This window comes from Cnephaeus nilssonii, assembly GCF_951640355.1.
Source record: "Cnephaeus nilssonii genome assembly, chromosome: 10".
Classification (NCBI taxonomy): Eukaryota; Metazoa; Chordata; class Mammalia; order Chiroptera; family Vespertilionidae; genus Cnephaeus; species Cnephaeus nilssonii.
In genome coordinates this window covers 57,102,400-57,129,413 of record NC_137081.1, presented here as the reverse complement: position 1 = coordinate 57,129,413, position 27,014 = coordinate 57,102,400, and the positions used below count along the sequence as shown (strand labels likewise).

Sequence of the window (27,014 nt, the reverse complement as noted above, 5' to 3'; positions counted from 1 at the left end):
GTGGTCAGTGCACATCATAGTGACTGATCGATCGGTCGTTCGGTCACTTAGGCTTTCATATATCCTATATAATAAGAGGCTAATATGCAAATCGGCGGAACAGCCGCTCTCTATGACCACTCCCAATGTAGGAGCTGCCCCCTGGTGGTCAGTGTGCTCCCACAGGGGGAGTGCTGCTCAGCCAGAAGCTGGGCTCACAGCTGGCGAGTGCAGCAGTGGTGGCAAGAGCCTCTCCTGCCTCCCTGGCAGTGCTAAGGATGTCCAACTGATAGCTTAGGTGGGGAGCGGGCCTAAGCCAGCAGTCGGACATCCCCTGAGGGCTCCCGGACTGCGAGAGGGCGCAGGCCAGGCTGAGGGACCCCCCTGACTGCACATATCTCGTGCACTGGGCCTCTAGTATAGATTTAAAAAGCTAAGTTGACTTGTGCATGCATGATACATATAATGCTCACACTGGCACCAATTGCACGCATGTGTTTAGATCTGTCATTGTTGATCATGAATTTGGTTGACACTTATATTATAGAGAAAGAGCAAATAGCAATATTAAAATATTTCTTCTAATTAATTTCCTTTCAATGTGCATGAATCCGTGCACCAGGACACCAGTATTATGATAGTATGGTAAACCAAGTCAGGATGTGTACATAGTGTCTTTGTTTTTCTTGTTGTTTTGTTTTAAATATATTTTTATTTACTTCATAGAGGAAGGGAGAAGGAGAGAGAGAGATAGAAATATCAAATATAAGAAAGAATCATTGATTGGCTGCCTCCTGCACACCCCACACTGGGAATCGAGCCCACAACCTGGGCATGTGCTCTGACTGAGAATTAAACCTGTGATCTTCTGGTTCATAGGTGGATGTTCAACCACTAAGCCATGCCAGCTGGGCTACATAGTGACTTTGGACACAGAGGTGGAGCACTGGTTAATACAGCTGGGGTTAGGGGCAGGGGCGATAGTAAAGGCTTCTTTGTGGTGTGCCTTGAGGAGCACAACTGTTCATCACTTCAGTCCTCTCCCCTCACCCATGCAGAGTACTGCTCCTCTCCCCCACTCTCCCAGCAGTCCTCAAAGACCCTCCTTTCAGCCCTCATCAGCCTGAAGAAAACACAGCAGCCTCACACTCCCCCACAGTAGGGGGAAATAGCTTCTACTGTGTGGCTGAAATGTATCAGAAAATGAATCCATGTAAAGATAAGAAACACGAGGAATTCTGATCCAGTCTGGTGCATTTAGGGTCCACCTGGGAGACCTAGGGTTCTTATCCTGGATCTTGAATGTGGGCATTGAGGCCCCTGTGTCCTAAACTGTCTAAGAAAGAATTCAGTTAGATGATCTCTAATTGTTCTAAAGTCCTAGGACCCAAGGAAATGAGTGCATCAATGGCCATGTAGTATCAGAAAAAGCACTCTGAGTGACTGCACACCCAGAGAACAAAGAAGCTGCTGGCCTGGAATTAGAGTTCGAGTTCACAATAAAAACCATTCAGGACAGTACTGTATCACTCTGGTGAAGACTGAAGTAAATAATCTGAGTTAATACTATGGATATCTATTAAATCACAGAAGTCTAGTTTTATATTTTAATCTTCATGAGATAGGGGAGATAAAAACCAAGTGGGAGAGGGTACAGAGAGTTTGGTGGTGAAAACAGAGTGTGACACAGTCTATCTGTTTGGGAAAGATGGATGAAAATACAAAAGTTTAATGATAAAAAAACATAAGGTTTTAAAAGCTAAAGAAGCTCTGACTTGTTTAAAGGAGGCAAATAAGAAACAATCAGTAAAGCCCTGGTCAGGTGGCTCAGTTGGTTGGGGCATCATTCCGTACACCAATAGGTCATAGGTTTGATTCCCAATCAGGGCACATGCCTAGGTTGTGGACTTAATCCTCTCTCAGTGCACAAATGGGAGACAACTGATCCATGTTTCTCTCTCACATAGATGTCTCTCTCTCTCTCTCTCTCTCTCTCTCTCTCTCTCTCTCTCTCTCTCTCTCTCTCTTCCTTCCTCTCTCTAAAAATCAATTTTAAAAAACACACAACAAAAACATATCCTGCCCGGCCAGCATTGCTCAGTGGTTGAACGTTGACCTATGAATCAGGAGGTCACAGTTCAATTCCCAGTCAGGGAACATGCCTGGATTGTGGGCTCGATCCCCAGTGTGAGGCATGCAGGAGGCAGCCTATCAATTATTCTCTCTCATCATTGATATTTCTCTCTCCATCTCCATTCCTCTCTGAAATCAATAAAAATATATTTTTAAAAAACATATTCTTGGGTGAGGATTAAAAAAATCAGTAAAGAAAAAGTAAGGAATCAACAATTAGTCATCAAACTATAGGGCAAAAAGAATAGGCAGATAGAAAAAGACACAAAACTGTCTCAAATTTAGCATGAAAGTGGCAAAGAAAATGGAAAAGTTAAAGTCCTCAAGAGTTCTCAGGGACTCACTTGTCAGAAATCTCTATCACAATCCACAACTATTCATTTATATAATCAGATATGGTAAGGAATAGATAATTATTAATCTTGAAATAAAAGGAAGCTATCCAAAGTCAGAAACTGATCTAACTAAAAATAGAATAGCAGTGAAGAGTTGAAAGGGGAAGAGGAGAGCAAGCGATATAAAGGAAAGTTTTTAAAGACTAATTCCAATTGGGCCTCTTCTTAACACTGAGCCCAGAAGATTTAGCTTAGATACTCTGAAGAACTCATACTGTACAAACTAAAATGGACAGCATCACCAGCCCCTCTATTCAGAGAAGATGGGTGGCAGTGGGAGCTGCGGTGCTGGCAGCCAGGGGAAAGAAGGCCTACTCTTGCACAAATTTCGTGCACGGGGGGGGGGGGGGGGGGGGGCGGGGGGGGGGGGGGCGGGCGGCTTAGCCAAGCCTGTGCCCTTTCACAGTCTGGGAGCCCTCAGGAGATATCCAACTACATTTTAAAAAAAACCACCCTTACTTAATTTTCTTACTAACTCCTCCTTTGAAACTCCCCTCACACTCACATTCTGTTTCTTCTTTTTATTTAACTACTAGAGGCCCGGTGCATGAAATTCGTGCACGGGGGAGGGTGTCGCTCAGCCCAGCCTGCACCCTCTCTAATATGGGACCCCTCGGGGGATGTCCAACTGCAGGTTTAGGCCCGATCCCTGTGGAATTGGGCCTAAACCTGCAGTTGGACATCCTCTCATAATCCGGGACCACTGGCTCCTAACCGCTCACCTGCATGCCTGATTGCCCCCTAACTGCTCCCTTGCTGGCCTGATTGACACCTAACTGCTCCTCTGCAGGCCTGATTGCCCCCAAATACCCTCCCCTGCTGGCCTGATCACCCCCAAGGCTTTTATTAGTATAGATATGACCCTGCATAGAAAATTTTACTAACCCTGCTGTACAATAAGGGCTTGACGACTGAATCATTAGGACCAGACACCAAGATTTCCTTTCTTTGAATAGTGGAGGGAATAATTATCTTGTCTTTAAGTTGCCCGGAAATTAAAATGAGATAATGACTTAAAAAAGTATAAAAGTATAAAAGCACCATATAAAGACAACTGTCTTTTTAATGAAGTGGTAAAATAAAAAACACTATTTTTATTCTCCCCTTCCTTTACAGCTTTTATTTAAACTTTGAAATTTATAAAAAATTCACTCCAATTTTCATTTCTTTACATTCAATATTATTTTGTATTGGTTTCAGGTTTTATATTAGTTACAGAATAGTGGTTAGGCAATCATATACTTTACAAAGTGTTCCCTGATATTTCTAGTACCCACCTGGCATCATACCATCATTACAACACTATTGACTATATTCCCTATTTAAGTGACAATGGGTTTACAGGTTCCTTTCAGTCTTTCTTTTGTGTTGCTCGTCCTTCCTTTTCTTTCTCACTTCTTCCCTCATTTTCTTTATATAGTATCTCAATTGGCCATCAAAGCTCAGTGAAGGCACTGGGACACGCTTCATCCATTTTACAGACCAGGAAACTGAGGCCAATTCCAGTTGGCTGTGGAACTTGACTCAGCACACAGGAAGCCCTCAGAGCCATGCTCTTTGCGCTTCCTAAGAGGCAGCCGCCCGGCAAACAGAACAAACCTTCCAGTCAGGCTTCGGAGCCTCTTTCTCGAGCACCTCTTCATTGCAGATGCTCCACATTCTTTCCTCTCCCCGTCCCCTGCCCCCCATTCTTTACTGCCCCCACTTCTCTGGAGCAGGTGGAAGGCTTCGCACTCACTGCCTAGGCATGCTCTGCCATGAGACAGGGCGGAGCGGGCTTGCTTTTGGGTCAAGGTGGGAGCAGGAGTCGCAGCCTCTGAAGTGTGAAGGCCGCCTGAGCGAGGCCCATTAGCACTGAGAGCTTCTCTGAATCACATCAGTCAGTCCAGTACCCTGCAGTGCAGCACCCCTCCACTGAGGTGGTACCATCCCTCAACCCCCGCCTCAGGGGTGAGGGTCCTTGCCCCTCTGCCCGGAGTCCTTCCATGCCCCTTGATCCCTGGATGGGCCCACCCGCATCTTGGGGGCACTACAGAACCTCTGTCTCTCTGCAGATGAGGCAGATCCCTGCCCTCGATTTCCGCTAAGCTATGAATCTGTGGCCAGAGGCCAGGTCTGTGTCTCAGCAACCCCATGACTGCAATGTTCCCAGGGACCCCCGGGAGTGGCTAGGCGGGTCTGGCCTTGCCTCCCCGGGGCGGCCCTGTTCCCAGGGACCTCCGGGAGCAGCTAGGCGGGTCCGGCCTCGACTCCCCGGGGCAGCGTTGTTCCCAGGGACCCCCGGGAGTGGCTAGGCGGGTCTGGCCTCGCCTCCCCAGGGCAGCGCTGTTCCCAGGGACCCCAGGAGCGGCTAGGCAGGTCCGGCCTCACCTCCCCGGGGCGGCGCTGTTCCCAGGGACCCCCGGGAGTGGCTAGGCGGGTCCGTCCTCACCTCCCCGGGGCCGCGATCTTCCCAGGGACCCCCAGGAGCGGCTAGGCAGGTCCGGCCTCACCTCCCTGGGGCGGCGCTGTTCCCAGGGACCCCCGGGAGTGGCTAGGCGGGTCCGGCCTCGCCTCCCCGGGGCCGCGATCTTCCCAGGGACCCCCAGGAGCGGCTAGGCAGGCCACTGCCCCTCGTGGGGCCTGCGATGGACCCGGACCCCTCCTGTGCCGTCTGGCACTGCCCACCCCACCGCCTCCCTGGCCGATGGACTGGTACCTTGTGGGTGGTATCTGGCGCTGCTTGCAGGGCCTCCTCCACCCCCGATGGACCCGTACCCCCAGAAGCAGGCCATGGTGCTGCCCGCCCTGCCTTCGTATGCAAATTAACCGCCATCTTTGGTGGGTTAATTTGCATACTCACTCACTCTGATTGGCTGTGGGCATAGCGAAGGTACGGTCAATTTACATATTTGTCTATTATTAGGTAAGATTTTCCTGACCTCACCCCATTTTAGCATCCTTCTGTTTCCCTCCTTCCCTTTGAACCTCCTGCAGCCCCTTTCCCTCCCTCCCTCCTCCCTCCTCTCCCTTCATTCCCCGTCTCCTTCTTACTCCTCCCCCCTCCCCCCTATTTGCCTTTTCCTTGTGAGCCTGAACCCTGTCTCCCTCCCTCCTTCCCTATTATTACTGCCCCCACCCCACCACCCCTGCCATGTTCACTGGTTTCTCTTTTAAACCTTCCCCTTTCCTCTCTGGGACCTGCTTCCAGCCACGCCTGAGCGCACTTTGATATTAAAGCTTCCGTTCAGGGGGCGTTAACCCCCAGCCCAGGACCCAGCCTGGCCAGGCCTTCACTGCCCCCCCTTCCCCGGCCTCCCCGCCACCGTCTTCCTCTCATTCCCTGCCCGGGACGCCCCAACTTCTAGTCAATAAAGTACACTTAACGCGCCACCAACCTAACCCTCGGGGACGAAAGCAGTACCCTCCTTAGTGTCCGACTCCACCCCAGCTAAGCTGTGCCTCCCCTCCCAGCGCAGGGTGCCTGGCCCAGCGAGGGTGGCTAAGGCCCCCATGGCCCGGATGCTGCTGCCACAGAGCAGAAGCACCTCCGCCCGGAAGGCCTGACCGTCCACCCCTCTGTTCCAACGGCCGGTGCCGGGGACCACCACCCTCCTCCTGTATCTGGGCGGGGCTCCCCACTCCACACTGCTTGCGCCCCGCCCCTCGCCGGGTGCAGCCACTCCACCCCCCTCCGAGGTCGCCACCCCCTCCCACTGGCAGCCCCACATTTCCTTCCCTTTTCCATTCCTGCGTCTTTTTCTTGTTCCCTTTCTGTATATCTGTTTCTCCTCTTGGCCTGTCTACATGCAGGCCTGCCTTCCTCTCCATCTCCTTTCTTATCCCCTCCTATTGTATCCTATCCTACCTACCCCAGGTCTCGCAGCTGCCTGAGCAGGGGTTGAGGATGCAGCCTGCTGAATGGTCATTACGTGACGGCATCCTGGACAATTTGCATATTCTTCTATTATTAGTGTGTGTGTGTGTGTGTATATATATATATATATATATATATATATATATATATATATATATCATAGCTGCTTTAGAAGGTAGATTAAAGGGTTTTCTTAGAATTATACTCTCCTTTTCTTTATCAAAGCATTATTAAACAAAATAACTGCTTTTTTTTTTCACCAACACAAATACATTTCAGGACATAAAAGTGAAGAATTACAAAAAGGAAATTGGAGAACCTCAGAGAATTCTCAAAGATTCATATTAGACTGAACAAAAGGCAAGTCAAAGGCAGGTGAGAACAAAAAACAACAGCAAACAACCTTATCTTAGTAGCTTTGTTCAATTGAGTTTAATCTTGTTGATTAAACTTAAAGAATTCAGCAAGAATCCTGTTGCTTTGAGAGACTTCACTTCTGTAGCTGAAATCCTGAGCCACTGCTAGACCAGCTGTGTGCCCTGGACAGTGACTCCACTTCTCTGAATCCAATTATGCAATGGTGAAGCACAGATAATAATTCCTATCTCACAGGATTTTTATGTGATTAAAAGATATTTTAGACACACAGTAGATGTTTAAAAAAAAAACACACCTAAAAATTAAGCTCCTGCTATTACAAATTATGAGTTGTTGAGAGTTCAACATTCAAAGCCCAAACCATACTCCTTAAAAATAACTTTCCGTGTTTCTGACACTCCTTTCTGGCTTCGATGAACTTTTCCTTCTATAATGACACTGCCACACTAAAGTGATAAAATCAGCACCTCCAAAAAAACAAACATTTTTGTTTAAAAAAATAAAAACAAACAAAACTTTGGTATTTGAGCATGATCAAAGAGTAGGAGTATCTAAACCAGGGATGGGCAACCTTTTGAGCTTGGTGTGTCAAACTTCGCCAAAAAACTGAGCATAACTCGGGTAGTGTGTCACTTTGAGGAAAAAACATTATTTCGCAAATGTTTCATCCTCAGGAGCAGCAAATGTTTCATCCTCGGCATGCAGCCACCTCAGCGGCTGCGTGTCATCAGAAATGGCTACGCGTGTCAGTGCTGACACGCGTGTCATAGGTTCGCCGTCACTGAATTCTAAACTGTTAACTCTCATATTGGTTACTACACTTCTTTTCGCTTCTCAATCACCTCTTGAGTTTGACAAATAAATTTGGAAAAGACAAATATGTCAACAGAAAAAAGGACAAAGTAGATGAACAAAGAGGAAAATTGTCAATAAACATAAAAAGCTTTAATTTTATTAATAATCAAAACAGCGAATTAATACAAAAGACATAATTTTCATTTGCCAAACTGGAAATTGCAACACCCAGAAATGGCAGGGGAGGATCAATTAAACTTCACTTTATGCACAGTTGGTGGAGTATCAGTTGGTATAAACTTCTAGGAGTACAATGTTATGTATTTGTCTCAAGAGTCCTAAAAATATTTATGATCATTGGGTTGTATTGCTACTTCCTCTATATCAAATAATCAAAAGATAAAATTTTATTTCAAATTTCCATTGCAGAGTTATTATTCACAAAAGAAAAAAAATGGAAATAACCTAAATGTCCCCAAATCAACAACACATTTAAATGAATTTTGAAAATCCGTATGATGGCACAATATCCTGTTGTTAATAATATTTAATTAGAGTGGAAATTGCTCACTATAAATTTGAAAAAAAAGTAGGAGCATAGAACACCCATGATATAATCTCAATTTACATATATATAACATATATATATGCATAGAAATAAAAACTGGAAGGAAATATAGCAAAATATTAATAGTGGCTATCTCTGACGTATGAAACTAAATATGATTTTTACATTTTTCAACACTTTTCCCTAATTTCATATAATGAATGCATATAAATGCATTGATCAGAAACTAATGGCAACATTATTGTGTTAAAGTCACTTCTTGCTCTTTCAAAATTTGAATTTGTAGTCTGAAAAGAGGCTAGCATATTTGAAAGCAGGGCTGACCCTGAAAATTCATGAGTATCACAGTATGACTCCCACGCTACACTGGAAACTGACCTGACCTTGGGGACCAACACCAACAGATTAGCCTAGTCTGATGACCTTCCCATAACCTTTCATCTCATCTTGTAATTTGTCTTGGAATTGAGTCAAAACAGGCATAGTGACTTTCCCTGACTGTGAAAAAGACAATAAAAAAATGCTGATTGCCCACTGTGTGCATGACACTGTACTGAACAAGGGATACCTCTAACCTGACTCAGCAAAATGAGGTTTCTTAATGCATTAATGAGCTCGTGTATAGACTGCAGATGCAAGCAAAACTCTCCATAAGCAAGCTTAATGCTATAGTAAACCAGCTAAAAGGGCCCAAACAGCCCATAAGTGCTCCCTTAGAGGTGATAAATGACCTTTCAAGTTTAACCAAATGCTTTAACCTAAAAGAGCAGGTGAGTAATGCTGCATTTGCAAAGGGCTTTATCTATGTATGGATAATGTCCCTCAGTTGTAATTTCCTTTGCTCAGAGAAGAAATTACCACTCCAATGAACAAAACACAGCCTAACATCCTATTTTGTTTCATTTCTATCTACTTGATGCCATTTTACAGATTGAAGAGTATATACACAAAACACATTTTGTTTACTTAATTACTTATCTAGAACTTGTACAACAAAAGTAAATCAAATATTTGAAATTTTATACTACTTTTATTTGGTTGTTTAATCAGTATCACAAATGCACATGGTAAAAAAAAAAATAGTATAGAAAGAATGACAATGTAAAGCATCTGTCTAGTGACCCACATCTACCCAAGTCTCACTTCCCAGAAGCACCCACTTTTAACTATTTTTGTTGTTGTTCTTTAGGACATTATCTTAAGACATTACCTCTAAAAATATACTGCTGTTCTTGATAAACCAATTTGAATTGTTATCTGCTGACTTCCTGATTTATATAAGACTTAGTTCACACGCATGCACTCCAATTTGGGGAGGAGGTCAAGTTTATCCTATATTATAAAAACATAATATGCAAATTGACCAGACAGCAGAATGACCGGTCGATATCATGCACACTGACCACCAGGGGGCAGATGCTCAATGCAGGAGCTGCCCCCGATGGTCAGGGCGCTCTCACAGGAGGAGCAACGCTCAGCCAGAAGCCGGGCTCACGGCTGGTGAGAGCAGCGGCAGTGGCAGAAGCGGGCTTGCTGTCAGTCGGACATCCCCTGAGGGCTCCCAGACTGCAAGAGGGATCAGGCCAGACTGAGGGACGCGCCCCCCGCCAAGTGCACAAATTTCATGCACCAGGCCTCTAGTTGAAATATAATTTACATATGATAACATTCATCCTTTTCAGTGTATAGTCTTATGAGATTTGACAGCTGCAGTTCAACCACCCCTTCCCCAAAATTTTCTCATACACCCTTTTAGACAACTCCTCCTGCCACCCCAGCCCCTGGCAGGCAATGATGTTTTCTGTTTCCTTTCTCCAAAATGAGAAATGAATGCAGCCTGTTGATTCTGGATTCCATCATTGCCTTAAGGTATTTGACATTCATTCATGTTGTTGCATATATCAGTAGTTCATTGCATGAATGTACAACAGTTTGTTGATCCATACACTAGTTGAAGAATGTGTGGTCTTTTCCCCAGGTTTTGCAGATTAAGAATAAACCTGTAATAAATATTAATATACAGATTTTATATGAAATAACTTCAATTTCTCTTCATTAAAACCCTAGGAGTAGGATTTCTAGGTTTGATAGAAAGTGTGCATTTATGTTTTCTAAAGTGGCTGTGCCATTTTACAGGCCACCGGTTATGTATGAGAATTCCTATTACTTAGCATTCCTGTCAGCACTTGGTATTGTTACTATAACTTTGTTTTTTATTTACTTGTTTGTTGCTGGGGGATTATTTGCATTCTGTTTTAGCCATTCAAATAGGTGTGCAGTGGCATGTCACTGTGGTTTTAATAAGCATTTCCTTTATGCCTAATAATATTGAGCATTTTGGGTGTTCTTTTTCCATTTATATATTTTCTTTATCTGTTCAAATCTTTTGCCCAATTCTTCCCCCCCGCCTTTTTATCAATGCTATTTTTTCCAATTATAGTTTACATTCAATATTATTTTCAGGTGTACAGCACAGTAGTTAGACATTTATATAATTTACAAAGTGATCCCCCCAATAATTCTAGTACCTATCTGGCACCATACATAGTAATTACAATATTATTGACTGTATTTCCTATGTTGCACCTTACATCCCCATGACTATTTTGCAACCACCAATTTGTATTTCTTAATCTGTTCACTTTTCACCCATTCCCCCAACCTCCCTCCCATCTGGCAACCCTTGATTTGTTCTCTGTATCTATAAGTCAATTTCTGTTTTATTTGTTCATTTTGTTCTATAGATTCTACATATGTGAAATCATATGTATTTGTCTTTCTCTGACTGATTTATTTAACTTAGCATAATATTCTCCAGGTCCATCCATGTTGTTGTAAATGGTAAAATTTCAGTCATTTTTAAGGCTGAGTAATATTCCACTGGATAAATGTACATCTTCTTTATGCACTTGTCTATTGATGGACACTTGGGTTGCTTCCATAGCTTGGCTCTTAAAAGTAATGCACCTATGAACATAGCAGTACATATATATTTTCAAATTAGTGTGTTATGTTTCTGTGGATCTATATATTCAGAAATGGAATTGCTGAATCATAAAGTGCTTCTACTTTTTTAGGAAATGCCATACTGTGTTGTATAGTGGCTTCATCAATCTGCATTCCCAATAGTGCACAAGGGTTCACTTTTCTATACATTCTCATCAACACGTGTTGTTTGTTGATTTATTGATAATAGCCATACAGGTATGAGGTAATATCTTATTGTGGTTTTAATCTGCATTTGTCTGATGATTAGTAATGATAAGCATCTTTTCATATGCCTATTGTTTTGCATACTTCTTTTGGGTTCTTTGTTTTTCTCATTTAGTTCTGAGAATCTTTTATATATTCTGATTCAGTGCTTTATCTAATATGTGTTTTGCATATACTATCTTCCTGCCAATGGCTTGTCTTTTCATTCTCTTAACACCATCTTTCAAGAAATAGAAGCTTTTAATTTTGATGAAGTCCAATACATCAATATTTTCTTTTATGGAATATGCTTTTGGTACTGTCATCTAAGAAATGTTTCTTAACCCAAGATCAAAAGATTTTCTTCTGCATTTTTTATTAAAGTTTTTATAGTTTTCTAGATTTTTTTGTCTATGAGTCATTCTGAATTAACAATTATAGACATGCAAGGCATGTTTTTAGGTTTTTTTCCTGTCTCAGCATCATTTGGTGAAAATACTATCCTTTATTAAATTGCCTTTATTCCTTTTTAAAAATAAAAAGAACAATTGATCATATATGTATGAGTCTATTTCTATTCCACTAATTTGATATCTTTCATTGTATTTGGAGAAATATTGACCAATACCTTTTAAAATATTTTTTATTTCATCCATCTAGGATTACATTTACATATAAGCTATACCACTTTATATTGTCTCAGACCTCTTGGATGCTCTGTTTAGGTTCTTTTCACTCTTCCCTCTTTACCTCTTGACAGTGCCCACTTTAGTGTAATGATTTTATAATAGTATAATTACATAATTATAAGGTAATTTCTATTGATCCATCTTCAAGTTGAAAACACAACATAGCACCACTTTTTTTAAAAAATATATTTTATTGATTTTTTACAGAGAGGAAGGGAGAGGGATAGAGAGTTAGAAACATGGATGAGAGGGAAACATCGATCAGCTGCCTCCTGCAACACCCCCTACTGGGGATGTGCCCGCAACCAAGGTACATGCCCTTGACCGGAATTGAACCTGGGACCCTTCAGTCTGCAGGCCAACGCTCTATCCACTGAGCCAAACCGGTTAGGGCATAGCACCACTTATGAATGGGCTAAAGCAGTTACCAAGAAGAAAATCCAGAGCTTTAAATGGTTATATTAGAAAAGAAGAAAGGTCTTAAACAAATGGTTTTAGAAAGGGTCAGCAAACTACAGCTCATTGACTGGCCCATTTATAAATAAAGTTTTATTGAAACAGAAACACCTTTTTTTTTTTATTACCTCTGGCCGCTTTTATACTACAATGGCAGAATTATTAAGTAGTTGCAACATAGACTGTATGGCCCACAAGCCTACAATATGTACTACGTGACCCTTTAAAAAAATTTTGCCACTCTTAATCTAAGGTAGCAACTTTAGAAGCTAGGATTTAAAAAATACATTAAATTCAAAGTAAGTAGAGGAAGGAAATAATAAATATAAGAGCAGAAAACAAGTTAAAAAAACATAGAAAAACCAATAAATCCCAACATTACTTATTTGAAAGAAATCAATAAAATTGATAACCCTCCAGCTAAACTGATCAAGATAATAAGAGAGAAAATTCAAATTCCCAATGTCAGGAACATAAGACGGGATAGCACTACAAATACTACAGGTATTAAAAAGATAATAAAGAAATATTATGAAAAACTTTATGATAATGGCAACATCGAAAGCAGAGCTTAATAAAAAGCAATTCTAAAGGAGAATTTTCCTCTTGATGTGGCACAATAACTCTCAAGCCTTTTAAAAAGGTCTATTTGTTTGACAAAGTCAACTTTCTTCTCTGTGCAAAAAAAGCAATGCCTTTAATATAATATAGCTAATATAGCTAAAGAACAGCTGTAGGAAAGGAAGGTTAAAAAAAAGGAGAGATGGTCATTAAGTTATGCATTTTATTATTCTGTGAGGAATCTTCTGTTAATTACGTAATTATTCTTTATTCAGTGTTTCAGATTTATAGTGTATTGTCTATTTTCTGGAAACACAGACTACAGATTGTAAGTGGAAGTTGACTAAGAACAGTGTCTCCCTGTGATTAGAGTAAGCAAATGTTCAGAGTAGATATTTACTCTTCTGAAAAGAAATAATGGGAATGAAGACAACAAAAAGCACCCACCTTTAAGGGAGCAGGTCAGGAAAATGTCATCAGATAAAACTGAGAGATGTGATGAGTTAATACTCTTTAGTATATATTGTGGTTCTATTTAAAAATAATCTGGTTCCTTAAAGCTGTGTTAATCTGGATTATGACTCTCCGAGTTAACATCTCTTGGATAAGCATGCATTTATGAAACTAAGCATTTTGTATTAAAATAATCATTAACCAAAGAACTGATATGTATATGTGTATAACCCATGGACAGACAATAGTGCGGTGAAGACCTGAGGCAGGGGTGGGAGTGGGGGGGAGGGGGTCAATGGGAGGATAAAATGGGGCATCTATAATACTTTCAACAATAAAGATAAATTTAAAATAATAAAATGAAATGATCATAGTCCAGATCCGGATGGATTAGGTTGTTTTCCAATCCTGTTTTTGACCACAGAGTATTTATTTTAAGCAATTATGGCTTTGAACAAAAATTTCTAAGAAACTTAATCAACATACAGAGATATGGCATCTATCTTTGTCATTTTACCTTGTCATGAGATAAGGATGGTAAAACAGATCAGGAGAAAATGTGTTTCACTTTCAAAATTAGAGTATACTAATCATTTTCTTGATGTGAAAAGTTTAATGAAAAAGTAGATTGATCTAATTTGGGATGCTTAAGTCACTGGCACATTTAAATTGTTTTAAAAAATAATAAGCCAAGTTCTTGAGTCATACGAAATGATTCACCCATGAATTCTTGAGGGGATTTATTTAAAACAGTTCCAAAGAAACTGTATCTTCACATACCTACAATAACAACAACAACAACAAAAGAAAAAGAAAAAGAAGAAGAGAACAGGAACAGGGAGTTAGTCCAGAGGAAAAAAAGGGAAGAATCAGGGCAGAGCATAACCTTGTTAGCCTGGTTGGCTAATCAAAGTAGAGGAAGTCAAGAGCCATGTGGTAAGACAAGGGAGCATCTCCTGAGAATAGCTGAGTGTTGGCTTCTATGGAAATAAAGTATTCCTTCTCTATTTCACACTCCTGTCCACCTCCTTGCTAGCTTTTCCTTTTGTTGTTGTTGTTTTTTACTTTTACTAAATTTATTGAGGAGACACTGGTTAACAAAGTCATACAGGTTTCAGGTGCACAATTCCACAACCAATCATCTGTGCTCTGTATTGTGTGTTCACCACTCCAAGTAAAGTATCCTTCCATCACCATTTACCCCTCCTATACCCACCTCCACCTACCTCTATTTCCCCCAATCACCATACTGCTGTACATGTCCATAAGTTTTCTTTCTTTTTTTTTTCTTTTTTAGTCAATCCCTCCATTGTCCCCCCCACCCACCTAGCCTCACCTGGCCCCAATAGCTGTCAACCTGCTCCCTATGAGTTTGTCTCTATTTTGCTTATTAGTTAATTTTGTTCATTGGATTCCACATATGTGTGAAATCATGTACTTGTCTTACTCTAAGTGGCTTGGCATAATGTTCTTAGGTCCATCCATGCTGTAGCAAAGGGTAAGATTTCCTTCTTATTCACAAACAAGTAGTATTCTGTTGTGTAAATGTACCACAGCTTTTTTTATCCACTCATCTACTGATGAACACTTGTGCTGCTTCCAAATCTTGGCTATTGTATATAACGCTGCAATGAACATAGGGGTGCATATATTCTTTTGAATTAATATTTCAGGTTTGTTCAGATATATTCCCAGAAGTAGAATTGCTGGGTAATGAGGCAGTTCCATTTTTAATTTTTGGACGAAGCTCCATACTGCTTTCTACAGTGGCTGCACCAATCTGCATTCTCACCAACAGTGCAGGAGGGTTCCTTTTTCTCCACATCCTCGCCAACACTTATTTATTGATTTATTGATGATAGCCAATCTGACAGGTGTGAAGTGATATCTCATTGCAAATTTAATTTGCATTTCTCTGATGATTAGTGACATTAAGCATCTTTTCATATGTTTATTGGACATTTGTATGTCCTCTTGAAAGAAATCTCTATTCAGGTCCTTAGCCCATTTTTTAACTGGATTGTTTGTTTTAGTGATGAGTTTTATAAGTTCTTTATAAATTTTAGATATTAACCCCTTATCAAATGTACCAGCAAATATCTTCTTTCATTCAGTGTGTTGTCTTTTTTCCATTTTGTTGATGGTTTTCTTTGCTGTACAAAAACTTCTTAGTTTGATGAAGTCCGTTTATTTTTTCTTTCATTGCCCAAGGACATATATCAGAAAAAAAACACATTGCTATGAAAAATGTCCAAGAATACTTCCTATTTTTCTTCTAGGATATTAATAGTTTTGAGTCTAACATTTAAGTCTTTAATCCATTTTGAGTTTATTTTGTGTATGGTGTAAGAAGGTGGTATAGTTTCATTTTTTTGCACATATCTGTCCATTTTCCCAACACTATTTATTGAATAGACTATCTTTACCCCATTGTAGGATTTTGCTTCCTTTGTCAAATATTGACTATAAAGGTGGAGTTTGCTGTTCTTTTTCAAGTTCCTTTAAGTGTAAAGTTAGGTTGTTTACTTGAGATTTTTCTTTTTCCTTGAAATAGGCCTGTAATGCTATGAATTTCCCTCTTAGAAGTGCTTTCACTGTGTTTCATAAATTTTGGGTTGTTTTTTCTCATTTTCAATTGTTTCAGGGTATTTTTTATTTATTTATTCCTGATCTCATGGTTAACCCATTCATTGTTTAGTAATGTTATTTAGCCTCCATGCTTTGTGTGTTTTTTAGTTTTTTTTCTTGTGATTGATTTCTAGTTTCATACCATTATGGTCAAAGAAGATGCTTGACATGATTTCAGTCTTCTTAAAGTTGAGACTTGTTTTGTGTCCTAAGATGTGGTCTATCCTAGAAAATGTTCCATGTCCACTTGTAAATAATGTATATTCTTCTGCTTTGGGGTAAAATGATCTGAAGATGTAAATTAAATCTATCTTATATAGTGTGTCATTTAAGGCCACTGTTTCCTGGTTGATTTTCTCTCTGGAAGATATTTCCATTGATGTCAGTGGGGTGTTAAAATCTACTATGACTATATTACTGTCAATCTCTCCCTTTATGTCCATCAAAATTTGTTTTACATATTTAGGTGCTCCTATGTTGGGTGCAAAAATATTTAGAAGGATTATAACCTTTTATTTCCTTTTTTTAAATTATTAAAGTATTGCAGATGTCCCCTCTTCTCCCCCTTTGACCTCCTCCACCCTACTCCCTTCCCCTCCCCAGGCCTTTCCCACACTATTATCTGTCCATGGATTATGTATAAGTGCATATAAGTTCATTGGCTAATCTCTTTCTATCACCCTACCTTCCCTCTGAAATACGTCAGTCTGTTCCATACTCCAATGTCTCTGGATCTTTTTTGTTCATATGTTTATTTTGTTTATTAGATTCCACATATAAGTGAGATCATGTGATGCTTGTCTTTCTTTGACTGGTTTATTTCACTTTATCCTCTTGTTGAATTCCTCCTTTAATCATAATGTAATATCCTACTTTGTCTTTTACTTTAGCCTTTGTTTTAAAGTCTACTTAGTCAGATATAATATTGCTACCCCAGCTTTTTTTAAATTTGTATTTGCATGAAATATCTTTTTCCATGCCTTTATTTTTAGTCTGTGTGTATCTTTTGTTCTGAAGTGGGTCTCTTGTAGACAGTGTATATATGGGCCTTGTTTTCTTATCCATTCAGCTGCCCTGTGTCTTTTGATTGGAGCATTTAAGCCATTTACATTTAAAGTGATTATTGATAGGTATGTATTTATTGCCATTTTATTCTTTTAACTATATTCCTCTACTTTGTTTTTCTTCTTATTATTATTAAGACAGGCCCTTTAACTTTTCTTGTAATACTCATTCGGTAGTAATGAACACCTTTAGCTTTTTCTTGTCTAAGAAGCTCTTTATTTCTCTTTCAATTTTAAATGGTAACCTTGCTGGGTAAAGTGGTCTTGGTTGTAGGTTCTTGCTTCCATCACTTTAAATATTTCATGCCAATCCCTTCTGGCCTTAAATGTTTCTGCTGAGAAATCAGCTGAGAGTCTTACTGGGGTTCCTTGTAGGTAACTAACTCTTTTTCTTACAGTTTTTAAAATTCTTTCTTTGTCTTTAACTTTTCCATTTTAATTATAATATGTCTTGGCCTGGCCTCTATGGGTTCATCTTGTTTGGGACTCTCTGTAATCCTTGGACTTGTATGTATTTTTTCTTCACCAGATTAGGGAAGCTTTGTCATTATTTCTTCAAATAGGTTCTCAATCCCTTGCTCTCTCTCTTCTCTATCTGGTAGCCCTATGATGCAGATGTTGTTACACTTCATGTTGCCCCTAAGGTACTTTAAACTATCCTCATTTTTTTCAAATTATTATCTCTTTTTTCTGCTCTGATTGGGTGTGTGTGTTTTTTCTACCTTGTCTTCCAAACCACTGATTCAATCTTCTGCTTCATCCAACCTACTGTTTATTCCTTCTAGTGTATTCTTCATTTCATATATTGTATTTTTCATTTCTGTCTGGTCCTTTTATTTTTATGGTTTCTATGTCTTTTTTCATTCTGTTCAGCATTCTTTTAATCATTACTTTGAACTCTGATAAATTGCTTGCCTCCATTTCATTTAGTTCTTTTTCTAGAGATTTGTCCTATTCTTTCATTTGGGGCCTGCTTCTTTGTCTCCCTCTTTTTTGGCTACCTCTTTGGGTTTCTTTCTGTGTATTAGATTTGCTATGACTCCCAGTCTTCATGGGATGACCTTATGTAGTAGGTGTCCTCTGGGCTCCAGTGGTTCAGTCTCCTTGATCACCTGTGCTGTACTCTAGGAATGTCCCTTGTGTGTGTTATGTGAGTCCTCTTATTTTAATTGAGTCTTGATTGCTCCTGGCCCATTCATGTATGGGACAGACCCTCAGGCTGACTAACTGTGAGGCTCAACCCCTACCATGGCATGCAACCCACTGTGCAGATGCTGACCCAATGAAGTGGAATTTGACTCAGCAGGGTTTGGTGCCTGCTGAGATCTCCCTTTGGATATGCTACTTGTGAAGCTTATTGGATCCTTCTCTGTGTTGTCTGAAGCTTGCCACTGAGTTATTGGTTCTGGGCCTCTTGGGAGGGGCTCCAGTACAAGTAATGTATGATGCTGCCTGTGACTGGCCCTTGGCAATCTGTTTGGAGCTACAAGCAATCTACAGTTTGTAGTTGCCTCTGCTGGGCCTAGATGTGTTCAGGAAAAACCAAGCTGTACACCAAGGCTGGCTTCTACCAGCATCTGCCTGGGAGGTCAGCATAAGTCCCAAGGCATCCAGATCCATCTCCATGTGCTTCCACCTGTTGGCTACCTGTTAGGCTCGGTCACTGAAAGAGCCTCTGCTGTACTCACGTTGCCTATGAGACATTCACAATGAGTCACCTGATAGGGATGAGTGATGTTCGCCAGACTGATACAAGTTCAAACTCAGTGCCAGTGCTGGGGAGCCTGGCTTGTGGCCTCACTGCCACCCAGTGGGTGCTTTCACACCTTTGTAGTGAAGCAGGGTCTCAGGGAGTTATCAGGGTGAGGCTGGCAGAATTTACCATGCCCAAAGAGACCAAGATTTGGCCATGTGAAGGGAGGGCTCTGCTCAAGTCAGGTGTGCAAGGGGAAAAAATGGCCCCTGTTGTGAAGCCAACAGCTCAATCTGTTCCAGATTCTGTTGCAAGGAAACGAAGCTCAGCAGGGTAGGGCTATGGGGAGTCAGGAGTATGGGGCTAGTGGATCTCCCATGAGGGGAAGGTATTGGTCAGGCTTCGGGAAATATGGGTGGTGTGGCCCCTTCCCCAGAACCACACCACTCAGTCAGATTTTGGCAGAGTGGAGCCACCAGAAGTCGGGTGGGTGGGGCCTTCTGAGCTGGAGCCAGAACCCACAGGGTGGGTCTGCCAGAAGCCCAGGAGGTGGTTCTAGTGGATCTCTTGTGAGAGGGGAGGACCAGTCTGGTTCTCAGGAAAGTGGGGGAATGGCCCCCATCCAAAAGTCACATAACTAAGTCACTGACACCCTGAGTCTTCCCAGACCCCTACAGTCTGGCCAAGGCATTTGATTCCTCAGTAGCAGGTGAGCTCCACAGGGTGGTGCAAGAGGGAGGCTAGAGGGTGGGGCTATTGCATTCCCTCAGGCTGATGCCACACAGAGGGGAGTGTTCCACCCCAGAAAGATGGCAATGGCAACTGTGGTATCAGAGAATGACTCAGCACAGGGATCCTGGAGGCTGTCCCTTCAGGGCTCTCCTCAGAGCCAGAAACTTCAGACTCTCCTCACAGACTCTAGTCTGCTCCACCCTCTCTTCGCCAGAGCCCTGGCTGAGTGGCTATGAACAAATGTTGTGTGTTGGCCCTTTAAAAGGGTGCCTCTGTCTCTAGCAGACTCCTGTCCCTCCCTGATGGACAAAATTCCTACTGATTTTCACAGCCAGATGTTATGTGGGTGCCTCTTCCCTCTTCTGATGCTCTGGGCTGGGATTTGAGACCTCAAACTTCTCAGGGGAAACCCTCTTGTAGCTGAGATATCCCTCAGCTGCCACCCATGGGAGCAGGGCCAACCCCTTCCATGTCTACTCTTCCTACCAGTATCAATGTGGCTTCTTCTGTAAATCCTTGGCTATAAACTTTTCTTCAGCTAGTCTTCAGTTTGTTATTCAGTATGATTGTTCTGTAATTTAGTTGTAATTCCAGGTTGATCCTGAAAAGAGGTACATGTAGCTTCTACCTACTCTGCTGCCATCTTGAATCTCTCTCCTCCATCCCTTTTACTTTTTATTGGATCCCCAATTGAGAGGAATAATGATTTGTATTGTTCAGATTCCAGGGAACCAAGAGGCCCACATGCCTTAGGGATCCAGCTTTCAAAGAATGCAAAAAGCACAGGACTCGTGATTATGATGCCTTCTTTTGCATCTTTTTATCAAAAGTTGGGAATAACAGGACCTGCTTCCTCATAGAAGAGATCCAACCACCTTTCTCCACATACTTACAACTTTTCCTCACTGAACAGTGACCCTTGAGTTTATCGCCCAGAACTCTTTTCAGAGCTGACATGGAGGATGGACCAAGGTCAAGTATTAAAGACAGAGGTTCCATGCTCTGGCACTCTGGCTTTATTTTGCCAGGCACTGCATAGACTTTTGACTGTATCAGTGTCAGGATTCTGGATTCTGATTTATCACTCACTTTCTTTCTCTATCCTTAGGCTATTTAGTAATTAGTAAAAGTTTAGAAAAGGGGAATATATTAGAGTTCTGTCATGCAATTTAAGATTAAAATATCAGGTAACAAAACAATTACTTTGCCTTATTTTGCCTCCCTTTTCTAGGTATACCCTAGTAACCTCTTCTAGACTAGAGGTGAGGAACAACTGAGCTAAGGTCATATTTAGGTATTCCTAGGTCCCTTAGCAAAAGTAGCATTTCTATATCACTTATGAACATATCCTAATATTATCCAAATTTCTTAAGCAATGTAAGAAGAAACCTTGAGATTTTCAATATCAGCTGGGAAAAATTTAAGACACAGAAGGCCAAAACAATGGAAAATCCAGAAGAAATTTCACATATATAAATTATAAGGAATGATACATTCCTTGTATACTCTTTGTGCTTAGAATTTTTCCTCCCCCCCCCCCCCGTTTAGTTCTTTTTTTATTTGTACTTAAAAATTAGCTCTCATTTTAAATGTTTATTAAAATAAATCCTTTACATTTGAACATATCTGTTTGAGATTTTTAATGACCCAGGCCTATTGTTACTCATTCATAGGACACTTTCCCCTACAAACTGCGAAATAAAGCCAATACAAGTCATTTGGTAGCAGCTCAAGACATAGCTATAGCAGGAGCTAAACAGCCTCTGGCTGACATTTACATGTCCCTGCCCCTCTCCCAAAGGGCTTGCAATCGCTCTCTTAGGAACACGCTCTTAAACCTCGAACTGTGTCTGATTATCAGGTCCTATGGGGCTCAAGCCCTTCCTAGCCCTACTCTATCCATTCACCTCTCCTCTTAACCTTCTCTTATTTATAATAAGTGATGCGAGCACTGCCTAGAAAACATCAACAAACTGGATCTCAGCTCCTCTATAAGAGAAACATATAAATGCTTATTCAAAAGGAAAGTATTCTAAAAATGCAATTGAAAATGACAATCACACTCAAAAGACAATAAATTTGGGCAAAACCAACTGCTTTCACTAACCATCATTTGCAGGGAGTCTAGAGAGTTATTCTTATCTTTTTCACGCATCCTTTCCTAATAAGCTACTCCTGTAAGGTTAGGAAAAGCTGACTGAGAAGCAGTGGAGATAGTGCAAAGAGCTGGCAGTGACCCATTCAGAGATGCGTACGGGACAGCAGCAGAGCTAGAACACGAGTTTTAAGAGATGAGGACTAGAAAATAGGACTATAGTACTCTTTCTGATGCAAGAGCTGGAAATACATGTATCAGAAGCTGGTCATCTCACCACAATATTTCTTTAATGTTGGATTGCCAGATAAAAGTACAGAACACCAATTAAAGTAGAATTAAACAGCAATTAACTTTGAATATATGTATGTCCCGTGTAACATTTGGAACATACTTGTACTCAAAAATTATCTGTTGTTTATCTGAAATTCAGTTTAACTGGATGTTCTGTGATTGCTAAACCTGTGACTCTATTTAACGTGTCTTTTAAAATTATAAGTGCCCTTAGCTCCATATTTTTTAATCTCCTGACCAGTCTTATAACCTTAACTTTAGGTGCATAAAACCAATTACTTACTTGATATCTCCACTTCAATGTCTAATAAGCATTTTTAACGCAACATAACCAAAACTGGGCTTCAAATCTGCCACTGTCCTCTTGTCTCCAGACCTGCTTCTCCTGCGGTCTATTCTTCCATTGCTGGGGTCAAAATTTGGTGTCATCTTTTCTTCTTCTCTCTCATACCACAAATCCTTTATTTTTCTATGATTATAGTGAATCAGGGGACTCTCTGTTTTACACTTCATACATCTGAGGCTAGAAAACGGGTTGAAGCATTATAGTCAGTGAAGAAATCTGCCCCCAAGGACTTCTGCACAGAGTTTCCTCTGGGCTAGAGAAGTTTGTTCCTTGGACACAGAGAGCCTCTTGCCACATTTGTGTCCATCAACCAACAAATGATTGTGCTTAAAGAAGGGCAAAGGTGACAATACCTTTAGCATTTATAAACTCAGTCAATCCAAGGTGTTCACTTTCACATCCAGCAAAGCTTAAAGTATAGACTGGGAAGTGCTAGCTGTTGGTGGTAGTGAGGAGCGGGTGTGTGTGTGGGGGGGGGAGGGGGGAAGTGTGTGTGTGGTAAGAATTTCACTATCTGAAAGACCAACCCCCACCCTGGTTATTAAATGAAACAGTTTTCAGTTTAGTAATCCTTTCCCAACCAGAAGACCAAGGAATTCCATAAAATGAGTGGAGAATGTGTGAATCTATGTAATATCCAAAGAACAACTTATAATTTGAGACATTTTCTGTCAATTCTTTGTTTAGTACCTAGGTTAACTGTTGAGAGGTCATCTCAGAAGAAACCCAGTAACAAGATAATTAGAGTAACTCAGAGGAGCCTAGTTTTTAGCCAATCTGGACCAATAAATATTTTCTCTAAATTCTCATCAGTGATTACCCACTGAGATTCTCATCAAGGAGCAATAGTTTCTATTATGCTGTTGATGCATGACAGATCTGAGGTGATAGAGCTGCTGCGAAGAACAGCCAAAGCAAAAAAGCGTTTTATTGGTTTATCAATGTCCTTAGATATTTAAGGTCCTAGGTCTGGTGCTCAGCAGAGCCAAACTGGAAGGTGGTGTTTTCCGTCATGCAGTTTTGCTATGTCACCTTGTCAATAGCAGCTTCTCATATAACATACCAATAATGGCATGTACATTTTCAAAAATGGCCAATACCATTAACAATGTAATTTGTAAACGTGACCGGGTAACCACATGAGAAAAACAACTTAGAAGGTTAAATAAATAAATAAGCCTTAGCCGGTTAGGCTCAGCAGATAGAGTGTCGGCCTGTGGACCAAAGGGTCCCAGGTTTGATTCCGGTCAAGGGCATGTACCTTGGTTGCAAGCTCCTCACCAGCCCGAGTCCTGGTGAGGGCTCGTGCAGGAGGCAACCAATGGATGTGTTTCTCTCACAGTGATGTTTCCCTCTCTGTCTTTCCCTCTCTCTACCACTCTCCCTAAAAATCAATGAAAAAATATCCTCGGGTGAGGATTAACAACAATAACAACAAAATAAATAAATAAATAAATAAATAAATAAATAAATAATAAATAACCTTGAATCCCCCGACCAAATAATCAAAGATTTGTACAAATTTCTGTGGGATACAATGAAGGATAAAGTTTCTTTAAGAGATTTGAAAATGATTCAAAAGTTCATTGTAAAATTCAAGTTTGGTAAGCACTTTTCTACTATATCGACACATTATCTCCACATCAGGCATTTTTCTTAGCCTTCAGGTTTTGAGGAAACAATCAAATTTGAATGGATATTCTTTTCTTTTTTTTCTATTTTGTACATTTCAATGTCAAAAGTTTCCATTCCTTTTTCAGAGCATAGCAGAGCTTGTTTTGCCAGGGTCTCTGAAATTTTCTAAAAGATTCTGTCATAGAATAAAACATACCTTTCAAGCGATATAAAAAGATAATTGAGTCTTTTTTTAAATCTCTGCAGCTAAGCTATTAGCTCCCCAAAATAAATAAGGCTGAATGGACAGCCTGCGGAGGCAATTTCACAGGTGTCTAGTCAAAATATCTGGAAGACTATTTTTTTTTGGGGGGGGGGGTAAATTCTATCAGTACTTTGAATATTCCTTCCAAGTTAGCAGAGTTCCCACCCATTTCTTATAAAGACTCTGCAGTCAGTTTTTTTTTTTCCCTATTGATGAATTTACTACCTCTGAATGAAAATATTTCACTTTATCTCATCAATTTCCTGATAACCTCTGGGTAACTGCTTTCCTAATTAACCCCTCCCAATAATCAAAATTTCACTTAAATGCGTGTAGTGGTTCTCTCAGACCATCTGAAACACTGAAATCTGTACATGCAGCAATCATACTATTTATTCACAACATTCTCCTGAATTGTCACTAAGAGCAAAACTACCCACCCCGGAGCATCGCTATTATAACGTCAAACACATTGTCATCCGGGAAAACAAAAATGCATCAAAGTCAGCTCCGGGCAAAGTGCAGTTCTACGGAAATGCACCAGGTTTTTATGTGCAAATGTCTTAAATGTCTGATTGAAATGTTTCAAGAATGAGTTAGCAAGGAATCCCGCTCCTGGTCTCCATAACCCAGGATAATGTTATAATCAAAATAGTTTCTGAATTAAATGTGTTTTTTCATCTCAGCACACTACGATTTTACCAAAGATGCATTTGCCCGTTTCTAGTAAACATTATGAAGAAACGTTTGGTTTCTAGCTTGGGCTACTTAGCCTATCAAGAAACAGACCTGTTATAAACGCTGGGACGCTTGCCAGAATTTTTTTCCCCTGTAACTCTTGGTAAAGATCGTACCTCGAAAGCAATGTGTGTTGCAAACCACGCAGATTTAAGCTCCCACTCCCGCCTACATAGCTTGGCACCAGCGGCTTCTGAGGTACCCCTGGCCTCCTCAAACTCAGTCTGAATCGCCCCCACCTCTCCGCAGCCTCCCACCACCCGGCTCGGCTCTGCGGAGCTCAGCACAGCGCGTCCCCCAGGCACTTGCAGGGTGAACTCATGGTGCCACTCAACTCCCAGCCCTGCGCACACCCAGAAGCACACTCTCCCTCCTCTGCGAACTGCCCCCAAATCTGTCACCCACCTCACTCACTACCCACACCCCCACGTCCCTGTCGCTTTTCCCCTCCCCCTGGTGGCTTCGTCCCCAACACACCTGTCTGCCCCTACGACCGCCAGGCGTCAGGTGCCCGCGCCCTACTCAGCGCCCCTTCGATCCAACAGGCGCTTCCCATTCCGCCCCGTGGAAGGTCCGTTTGCTCCGAGCACCGTCTTCACCTGCCGCGCCCGCCCGCGGACGATCCCCGACTCCCACCCGCGTGAGCGCGGGGCAGCAGCGCCCCTCCTACCTGCGGAGAGCGCGGCGGCCGCGGCGAGCAGCAGAGCCTGGCGGAGCGCAGCGCCCAGCGCTCGGGTCATGGCCACCGGGCGGCCGCGCGGGGCTGCGAGGCCCCGGAGCGGACCAGGCGGCCGGGGCAGCGCCCGCCGCTTTGAAGTTCCCGGGGCGCGGGAGGGAAGCGCAGCCCCACCGCCTTCTGAAGTGCGCGGTGGGCTCTAATCCGTGAGGGCGCACCCCTCCTCGGCCTCCCCCATCTCACGCCCCCCGTGGCCGGCGGTGCGCGGCGCTCCTGCCACTGACCCCAGGGACGGGCTGGAGGGGAGCGGGGCGGGGGGAGGAGGGTGCCAGGGCCCGCCCCCGCCGCGCCTCCGCCCCCTGCGCCCTCGGAACCGCCTGGGGCCTGGCGCTGTCGGGCTGGCTGGCAGAGGCCGCCCAGAGCTGGGGGGGGGGGGGGGGGGGAGGAAGCAAGGAACTGGGGTGGCCTGGAGCCCCCTGGACTGGAGATGAGAGTCAGGACGGGAGGGAAAGCCCTGCTAAGACTTTAGGAAAACTTAAGCCCTGCAGCAATGGCTTTCTGGTGGTCCGCTCTGCAGTTGGCTACAGAAAACCCACCCGTCCAGGTCTCTTGGCATTCGTGGGTAGCCCGGTGCCCTAGGGGTTTTCCAACTAGACTGAGCCTGAGACGCCCCCGTGTATTCCCGCCGGGCTCGTCCCACCACCGGGTCCGGCTGTGCACAGGTCTGTGGAAGGGCGCCCTCTCTGTTCAGTCCCGGAAATAACCTGTGGTTCGACTGCATTGCCTACCCTTTGCTTTAGTTTCACAAACTTCATCTCTTGTCCGATGATTTCTTGCGAACCCTCCCCTGTATAAAATGGCCACTCAAGCTAGATCTCCTGCGCCAGGTGATGAGGTTGAGGACTCATCCTATAGAATACTAATCTCCAGCAGCTACAATTTTCAGCAATTAAAAAATTGAGGGTGGGGGAACATTATACACAAGGATTAAGGGGAGGTTAAGAATGATTTAAAGTAATTTATTAGAAACTTGTTTAAGTGCTGTTTAAATCCCTGGAGCTTATATGTAACTAGTGGCCCGGTGCACAGAATTCGTGTATTGGGGTGGGGGGGGGGCAGTCTGGCCCTCAGCCCGACCTGCACCTTCTCGCAATCCGGCCCCTAACTGCTCACCTGCTTGTCTGCCTGATCACCCCTAACCACTCTGCCTGCCGGCCTTCTCGCCCCCAACTGCCCCCACCCTTGCTGGCCTGCTCGCTCCCAACTGCCTCCCCTGACAGCCTGCTTGCCCCCAACTGCCCCCCTGTCAGCCTGCTCGCTCCCAACTGCCCTCCCCTGCTGGCCTGATTGCCCCTAACTGCCCTCCCCTCCTGGCCTGATCGCCCCTAACTGCCTCTGCCTCGGCCCCACCACC

The 27,014-nt window shown here is 42.4% G+C and overlaps 1 protein-coding gene across 1 annotated transcript in view; it reads right to left on the bottom strand.

Moving 5' to 3' along the window:
- Nucleotides 1-25,895, bottom strand: part of ACVR1C (activin A receptor type 1C) — a 79,693-nt gene extending 53,798 nt beyond the window's left edge. Inside the window, exon 1 of the mRNA XM_079781830.1 lies at nucleotides 25,595-25,895. Within this exon, the coding sequence (XP_079637956.1) occupies nucleotides 25,595-25,664 (70 nt within the window). The 5' untranslated portion in view covers nucleotides 25,665-25,895. The remainder of the gene's footprint in view (nucleotides 1-25,594) is intronic.
- Between the last annotated feature and the right edge of the window lie 1,119 nt (nucleotides 25,896-27,014).